Source organism: Anoplophora glabripennis, unplaced genomic scaffold (genome assembly GCF_000390285.2).
Source record: "Anoplophora glabripennis isolate ALB-LARVAE unplaced genomic scaffold, Agla_2.0 scaffold338, whole genome shotgun sequence".
Taxonomy (NCBI): domain Eukaryota; kingdom Metazoa; phylum Arthropoda; class Insecta; order Coleoptera; family Cerambycidae; genus Anoplophora; species Anoplophora glabripennis.
The window spans coordinates 533,400-542,932 of NW_019416449.1; the positions used below are offsets into that span (position 1 = coordinate 533,400).

General features: G+C 30.4%; 1 protein-coding gene across 1 annotated transcript in view; it reads left to right on the top strand.

The window, feature by feature from the left end:
- Positions 1–7,268, top strand: part of LOC108910935 (whirlin) — a gene marked incomplete at its 3' end in the record, with an annotated part of 217,167 nt that extends 209,899 nt beyond the window's left edge. The window contains exon 13 of the mRNA XM_018715708.1: positions 7,188–7,268. Coding sequence (XP_018571224.1) covers positions 7,188–7,268 — 81 coding nt within the window. The remainder of the gene's footprint in view (positions 1–7,187) is intronic.
- Positions 7,269–9,533: the final 2,265 nt, after the last annotated feature.

Here is a 9,533-nt window from a genome sequence, read left to right on the forward strand (position 1 = left end):
ATCAATTTTACCAATTTTATTTTCCCCTTTGCCTAATATTTTAAAATCTTTGCCCCAACTTATTCTATTACAGTAATGACATATTTAAGAAAAAATATGTTGTTATCAACACACAAAAAGCAAATAATAGTCTTTATCTGTTTATTAATCGCAACTAGTTTCGTGACATTAATTTTGTCACATCTTCAGCCTGCAAAAAGGTATTAGCCTTCATACATGTTTACAAATCACATGACTGCCAAGCTTAGACAACCAACATTGCACCGCTGGTACTGGCAACAAAAAATCCCTAAATCTTGCCGTCACAATATTAATAATGCGATTAATAAAGGTGTTTAAGAGGTAAAGACTTTGTTATTTGGCTTATTGGTATCATATTTTTATTAAAATAATTTTGAAATCTTTTAAAATAGTCATTGATCTTTTAAAATATTGATGTAAGCATTGTAAGCAATATATCGGTGATATTTCAGTTCCAATTTAATTTTTCTCCCAGCAGCAGAGACAGCTGTGCCACGGGCAAGCGTGACAATTATCTAAATCATCTTCCTATGGTGCATATAGAGGTCTATAATTCTCGGAACCTCCTACGCGGATCTAAACAAAGGTAAATAATCGCGTTCTAACGTGCATTTAATTAAAATTGTCAGTCGCCCTTTGTAATAACAATAACTCGGGTCCTATCTCCTATGCACACCACGAGGAACTCAGTCCGAGATAGGATGAAATTAATTTCTGATTCGCCTGTATTATTAAACGAAGTTTATTGGGACGTATTTCTCGGCGTGTATAATTCCAGGTGATTTTCCGCTTTCTGTTTCTAAATTTATGTCCATGGCGAATTGTTAAAATAGGCCCGATTCGCCGAATGCGTTCTTCATTGTTGCACAGATTTATGCGTTGGTGTTTGACCTCTTTAATTCCGATATGGAACGAGTAAAGTGAAGCGGATACTTTTTGAAATTTTATCGACAAGACGGGGAGTTCTATATACTTTCGAGCGTACACTTAAGGCATGGGAATGTCGTTAAAGTCTCTTTGAAAGTGTCGATGTGTTTTGAGGTGATAAATAAAATTATTTTATTGCCGCCATGGCATTGTAATCCCTTACTTTGTTGGTCTACAATTCTCAGAGATACAACATGCAGACAAAAAATCACTTGTGCGTTCATACTTTTTATGACTTCACGAATAAGTTTAATTTTTGTTTTCCGTGTGGCAGAAATGCCCAGTTAAATAAAAACTAGACCAGGGCGGATCTGTCGAAATATCCCACTTCTTGGATATAAGAGGGGGCAAGCTATTTTTGCTGGAATACCTTCAGTACAACTCAATAATAAAAGTGTAGATCCCTAGATCTGGGCGAGGTCCGGAACATTTTTAAAATTGTAAACATGTTTAAAAAATCCTATTTTATCTGAGTTTTTTACTTATATCTTGGAACCTATGCATTTTGGAAGAATATTAAAAAGGAAAAGAGTTTAGAATTGAATTTTGCACAATATACTGGAAGTTAAAAATGTTTAAATTTATTACCGATGTTGGAAAATGCTAATAATTGATGAAAAAATAGCAAAGTAATCAAGTTATTTGGATAATTTTTTAAAAATATTTTAATTGCTCCGAGGGCATTCTAATTTTGTTAAAAAAAACTATAGAGTATAATCAAACAACACACCAAATTTCATTAAAATCGGTTCGATAGTTTTTGCAAAATAATTTTTTTAAAAAAATTTTGAAAAATTTTTTCGAATTTTCAATATGTTGCACAGCCACAAATAAAGCATCTAGATAATTGAAAAATTTTTCACATAGAAAAGACCGCTCATCCTTTCAAATGGTTTTTGAAAAATTGAAATCGGTTGATTAGGACGGCCACGGTATATTTTTAAAGTTAACATACTTTTTTTTCTATTTTTAAACATTTATCAATTTGTAACTAAGTTTTTTTTCAAAAATTATAATTTTAAAGTACTAGTACTTTAAGAAAGACGCTTCTTTTAAAGAAAAAAAAAGTTAAATTTATTGGTTCTCGAGATATAAGCGGTCGAAGTTTATTGGCATTTACCGTTAATTTATAAACAATTTGATTCGGTGGCTTCGTTTTTCCGTGTTCTAATCTGGAAAAATTTTCATATCCATAAGCTATCGGCAACATAGATAAATCAGCGGAAAAGCTGTCGCTCACACGCGCCAAAAGTGACTCAAAACACGAAAAGTGGGGGAGGGGGCTTTCACTCCGAGACTGAATTCGGAGGTTCAAAATGCGAAGATATGAAAAAAATTGCATTATCTCGGTTTCTAATGTACCAATTTCGATCTTTTTTTTTAATCCGATGTCTCGTGAGCTAGGGAATTCGAATATCGTAATGCCAACTGTCTAATTTGCACATACAAATATACTGTATATTTTACCCTATGGTATTGCATTTTTCAATGACAAAATTTGTTTATGTATATATTTCAACACTGAATATGAATGATTTAGTTATAGTTATTACAATTATTTAAATAATTTTTGTTTAAACAAATTAAAAGAAATAATTTTTATTTGGACATTAATTTTTTTGTTAAATACAAATAAAATTAAGAAAAAATGGTACTTTACAATTATAATTTTTGATAAAACTAAATTGCAAATTGATAAATGTAATCTAATTGTTTAAAAATTAAAAAAGGGTTTTAATTTTAAAAATTTACTGTAGCCGTCCTAATCAACCGATTTCAATTTTTCAAAAACCATTTGAAAGTTTGAGCTGTCTTTTCTATGCGAAGAAATTTTCAAGTATCTAGATGCTTTATTTGAGGCTGTGCAACATTTTGAAAATTCGCACATTTTCTTCAAAAAATTATTTTACGAAAAAATTAGAATGCCCTCGGAGCATTTAAAATATTTTAAAAATAATATTATAAACAACTTGATTATTTTGCCTTTTTTTCATCGATTATTGCTATTTCGCAACATCGGTAATAAATTTTTAACTTACAGTATATTGTGCAAAATTCAATTCTAAAACTTTTTTTCCTCTTCAATATTCTTCGAAAATGCAAAGGTTCCAAGATATAAGTAAAAAACTCAGATAAAACAGGTATTTTTTAAATTTTTTAAACATTAGCAATTTTGAAAATGTTCCGGACCTCGCCTAGATCTAGGGATCTACACTTTTATTATGTGGGTTGTACTGAAGGTAATCCGGAAAAAAATTTGCTTGCCCCCCTCACATCCACCTCAAAACAGGTCCACTCTGGTCTAAGCAGAAAATGTTACAAATAACGTGTATGACGTATTCAAAATTTACTAATAAAATAAATTTAAATTTAAATAATAAAGTATTTGTGGCAGCAACAGTGTATCATTCATCAAATGGCAAGTATGAACAATTTTTAAAAGTCAGAATGAAATTGAAACAAATAAAATAAAAGTTGAATTAATTAGCAAATATTGGAAATATGAATGCATTGATTTGATTATGTTATATAACAATTTTATAAATCACATTTCGTCTGTAAATAAAATTGTTCCATAAAGGCATAAAACTGTATATCAGGAAAATATGATGAATTAATATGAAAATAAAAGCAGCGCAAAATAAATTCGACACTACATGTAAAAAGTTTAAATTGATACGAACTATTGAGGACTGTTCAGATTATAGACGAAAAAGTAATAAAGCGATAATTAAAATTAAAATTAAATTATTAAATTAAAAGAAAATATTCTCAGATGCATAAGAATACATAATATCTGGAAGATGTGGCAAATAGTAAAACAAAAAAGCATAAAATAGATAATGTAGTATATCAAAATAACACTCTTCTGATTTTAGAAGAGAGAATTTTAATTTTATCTGTGTAAGTAGTATTGAGGAAAATATGACTAGTACGGTCGATATACAATAAGTTTGAATAATGGAAAGTTCCTTTTGGTTTAAAAAAGAAAAATGCTGCAGATCATATTTCAAGAAATAACTTTTTACAACTAATATTTGTTAGTACACTCACAAAAATACCAAAAGACTTAAAAACAAGTGTGATATATGTTCCAAAAGTCCAGTTGGTAGAGGTTCGGCTTGTGTCAAATCTTCATAACCCGGAAATAACTACACAGGCCTACTTTAAATGATGAGTACAGTCACAGGTTAATTTGCTGACAAAGTATTTTATCAGGAAAAAAAGTTATTAACATTTGAATTGCGAAAATTCGCTTTTTTAGTAGTTTTCTTTAAATAATTCAGCATTACAAGTACTGCAAAATAAAATAATTCTCGTTATACTTACAATAATTAGTTATAATCGTTATTCGCCAATAAGTGATAAGTAAAAACATTTACAAAACTAACCAAAAATTAAGTACTTATTTATCTTAAAACTTACTTGTTAAAAGTGTTGTATGAGGTACGCTGAACATATAATATAGGTACAGAGTTAAGTCTATTAAGGCATTTATACAATTATTTGACTGGCGAAATAAAATGCTTTCTAAAGGTAAAAGTATTTGTTAAATATACTGGAGTTATGTGTAAGATTTATTAAATGAGACTGTTTTTGTCTGAATATAGTATATAACTATTGTAAATAGCTTTTACTAAATAAATAAATATTTTTATATTACCAATTAACTCTAAGTTCTTAATAATGTTATAGTTTGTTTTCTTAATTGAGATTATAAATAAATACTCTAAATTAACTTACAGTGCCTACAACCATTTCAAATATTAGTTGTCAATATGTAGATGTTAACCAAATAATTTCTTTTTTCCGTAATGGAGACTAACATTTAAAACTTTCCATTGGGAATTTATTTCTAAGTGAACTGCTATCTAAAATTTGTCAGTATAACAAGCAAAAGGCTATAGTGTACTATACAGTATGTTTATTATTTTTAAATAAAAAATATTTAATTGATTCCGAATGCTTCGATGTTGATTGACTTCAAATTATACCTTAGGCATATATTCGATATTAAAAAAAAATAAAAAACGTCCTTCCGGCGTTTGTTGTAAAAACAATATTTCTCGGAGTGATTTCAGATCGAAAATTATAGCTGGAACACCCTGTTATTACGGCTTAATAACAAAGCAAGGTATTCGCAAAATCCCCGCGAGGATCAATTATCTCTTAGTATCCAATCTGTATCTGTAACTGCAAACTGCACCGTCCAATCGTCGTAAAACTCTCTGATATGATGAACCACGGTTCAGTCTCTGCTCTAGTAAAAGGCTCTAAAAATAGCTTCTCTACAACGCCGTGCCCGACGAGGTACCTACCATTCATACACGTCACACCGAATTCATAGGTAGGTAAGCCGGTGACGAGTCCTGGGTAACACTTGAAAGCAGTGGTACTCTTGAAAGTGGGTACTTAGGTATCCTTCTATCAGGAGAACATGAGTCAGGTGGAGGCGTGATTGACACACCTGCACAGGTGGACTCGAAACCAGGTACTACAGTGTTGTCATATTTACAGAATTTCGCAACCTCTAAGTACTTATCCTACCATTTTTCACAATATTTTATAGGTATTTCAAACTTCTATGTTATAATAATACAAGTATTATGGTCATGTTATATTAATAAACACTGTATTTCGTAAAATATAGACCTATACAATGTTTTCATAAAATATTCTTTAGTTTCGTTTTGGGTTCTAAATCCTGCTAGTAAGTATGGCAACACCGTATGACTACTGGTACCTTCTCATTATTAAATCTATCTTGTAGTACTTCGCTGGATGAGATCGTATATTTAAAACGTTTTATTTTATAATCGTTCTGGTTCTCTACAGGTGATACACGTATAAGATTTTGTTATCTGTTATAGCGTTTTAAAGACATATTATCTAAATATTTGCTTTCTTATAAATAAATACGAATTGCACTACAAGTAACGTACAGCAACATACGATTATGAATTGTGTATGATTATTTTAATCAAAGTATATTCTTGTATGCAAATATTTTGAAATATAACTCGAGTTTGGTTTTGGTCATTTTAAGAAAGTGATAATGTACCGTGGTCAGTTAATAATTAAATGATTAGACAGATAAATATCAGTAATATTTGTATCTTTAACTGAATTTGGTAAATAGCATAAATTAATACAATATTTCCAACACTGATCATGTGATCAATGTGACGCAGTATCGTGAACAAGAAATATCTCAAAAATACCATGAAATTGAAGTAACCAGCCATACTAGTTCTATTAATTTCCTCCAAACTGATATTAAATAATAAATAATTAAAAACAAAAATTTGAATTAAAATTTACAGCAGCTATTATTTTATATTTATACTTGCTACAACAATTAGGTACTTTTGTTTTTAATTATTGCCAGTAAGAGAAATATACTGAATTTTACAAAAATACTGCCGCACCATCTATGATGTACAAGATAAATTGAATAAATCTTATTGTTCTTTCTTCAGAAAATTTATGAACACAATTCTCTTTTATCACTTGGTTTCATAATTTTTAAAACTATTAAAACATCTTTAAAACTATTGAAGGAATTATTTTTTATATTGATAATCTCTTCTCTTCAAGAACTCAAGAACACAAGCACAAGTCAAGCAAAGTTAATAAAAGAGAAAACAAATTCAAAATATGCATAGTAAAAAAAGTAATTTACGTGTTTTTGAACACAACAGTTTAATTTGTTATCAAATTGAACCATAGGGGCTGTATTCTTCACAGAAAAGAATCACAGTTTTTGATCAGCTACTCAAGCATCACTGAAATTTGTTACAGTGCTGTTCTTTCACGTAAAATAGGACAAATGGACCAAAAAGTGAAGCGAAAAAAGGCATTCTTCTTCTAAAGGTTCCTTTGCTAACTCTACTTCTAACTATCAGACTTGAAATCTGTATGCTCAGTGATTCTTAAGTAACTGATCATAACTGTGTTTCATTTACAATCTCTTAAGGATAACAGTTTTCCTAGAAATCAAGATAGAAAAAACTGTTACTTTTTGCTTTCTCTGTTTGTCTTCACACGAGAAATCTCTGAAATTGTTTAATCAACGGCCAATTTGGAAAAATGACAACCAGAAAGTTCTTATTCAATTTACCGTGTACAAACAAAGCGATGGTGTCAGTTCTTTGACCAACGGTACCTAATGGTACGCAATGGTACGTCCAAGTACCATGGAGTATTAGGAGTGCATAAAGGCTCGAATGTGTTTGCAGAGCGGGTACCTCGGCGGCCTCCGGTCGAGCTTGGGAGGGTGGACGCAGAAAGTCAAGTCTTGGTACTGGGGCAGACCTCTTGTAAGTTTTAGGCCCTCGGCACCACTCCGCATGCGGCCTTCTAGATTGGGCACCATTACATTTTACTCTGTCTTGTGACTGATGCTCACCGTTCTTACTCTTACAGTCCGTACAGGTCGAGCAGTCCTTTATCCGTATATACAATGATTAAATAAACAATATTTACGGTTAACGCTTTTCCAAGTGTCTATTTTTTAGTCAACCAACTAACCAATAATAACTGGTTTATAGGTACAGGATTCCTTTACCTAAATTTTCTTTTTTGAAAATAACTATTTTGAAACGTTTATTATTGCTATACAGGGTTTAAATTGTTTAAGGAATATAATTAACTGTTAGTTGTACATGGTGGTTTAAATTACAAATAAGTTGCGCAATAATTTGGTGACACTTTTCTTGGAGTCAGATATTGAGAAATTTCAACAAGTAAAGATAATTTTATTACGTCAGATATATATTCCACTATTTTTAAGATAAAACTATGTTTTTCATGAATGCTATAAAAATGTGTCACATGGTTACACAGGATGTTCTACAAGCTCTATGACAAACTTTCGCAGATGGTAGCTGGGTTAATTTTAAACATTTTCTTCTCATATGAGCATAGCTCCGATTCGTTTTTGTTTAGAAGTTACAAATATTTTTAAAAAATATAAGATATCACTAAAAAAGTTTAAAAATAATTAAATTCGACACCCTGTATTTCGGTTACAAAGCGATTTACTACTATGTATGTTCACATGAACTTTTTCCTTTGTCAACTATTAAAATTAGTACGTTTTAAAAGGAATACCCTGTATTTTAGGAGCTATTGAAATATCGCAGATTTGATTGCAGGAAAAGTTTCCGCAAAATATTATGCAACTTTTTGTAATTGGAGCTCACTTGAATCTTTAAAAAATCGATAATTTTTCGACAAAATTACAAGAGATCTTTGTTGTTTAGAATGAATCAGGTTATGAAATGAATTTTTAAAAGGTAAGATATTAATAAGAAAAAAGTTATGTATGAAAGAAGTCGTAGGGATGGCTTTTTCTACCTCTTACAACCATAGAGGAAAATAAACAAATTGTTTACTGAGTGCCTTCTCGATAGCACAAAACGTCTACCTACTTAATTTCATTTCTGCCACTTTTCAGAAAAAAATAAAAAAATATTTTGTATCTTCATAGGGGATCTTCAAATGAGATTTTTTTTATATAAATACCCACCTTATTTTTCAACAGGAAATCATCCCCTGAATTTTTTCGTACTTATTTATTTACACGCTGTATATAAAAATGATATACAAAAATTATCATATAGACCGGTTTGCTTTCAGCCCATTCTATTATTTTAAAGGCTGGTTTCCATTTAGGGTACTGTGCCCCGATCATGTTCCGTTCATGTTGTGTTGTCTAGAAATCTCAAACTTATATTTCTCTATATAATAACATGGAAAACATCAATTCACTTGAAGTGAATATGAAAATTGATGTCTTCCATGGTATTATATGGAGAAATATAAGTTTGAGATTCTAGACGACACAACATGAACGGAACATGATCGGAGCACAGGAAAAAATTATTTGAAAACTTGAGACTTTAAAAAAGGTGCTGAAACCTACACAATTTTATCATTATTGCTTTTAAAAGCAAATTTACTTAATCAAAAGAAGCACATATACGAGTATCATCATATTGTGTAGGTACCACATTATTTTAATTACAGTGATATTTCTAGAAATTTTGATATCGTGTATAAGAAGTTTAGTTTCCAAACCATATTTATTTTCTCAGTTAAACCTCAAACTTGTTTTCATTTCTATACATTGAAAATAATTTGGAGGTACATAATTAAAAAATTGTTAATTTTATTTTAGTACCTACATCATTCAACATCACTGCACACATTACTTGACAAGAAAAATGGTTCAATTAACCGTGGTTTTTATTATCCCGATAAAAAATGGGATTGGACGAATAATTTATACCGTTCTCAGATTTTATCTCGTAAGTAGCCCATTAAATTACAAATTAACAAGGACGGGTAGCGAGAAACATGGGTTTTATTTCTTCATGTACAGGGAGGACGTAACAAGGCGCGTGGTATAAAATGATATTCATTTTGTTTTAGTTATGTCTTAAGACTTTCTCCTCCAAATACACTTACATGTTTCTTTGGTACATTCAGAAAAAAAATCTTTGATCACATATAGGTACCTATAGAAATTTACTACAGTTTTAATTCTTCTTCTTCCTAGTGGTTGGTCCCAATAAGTCCCA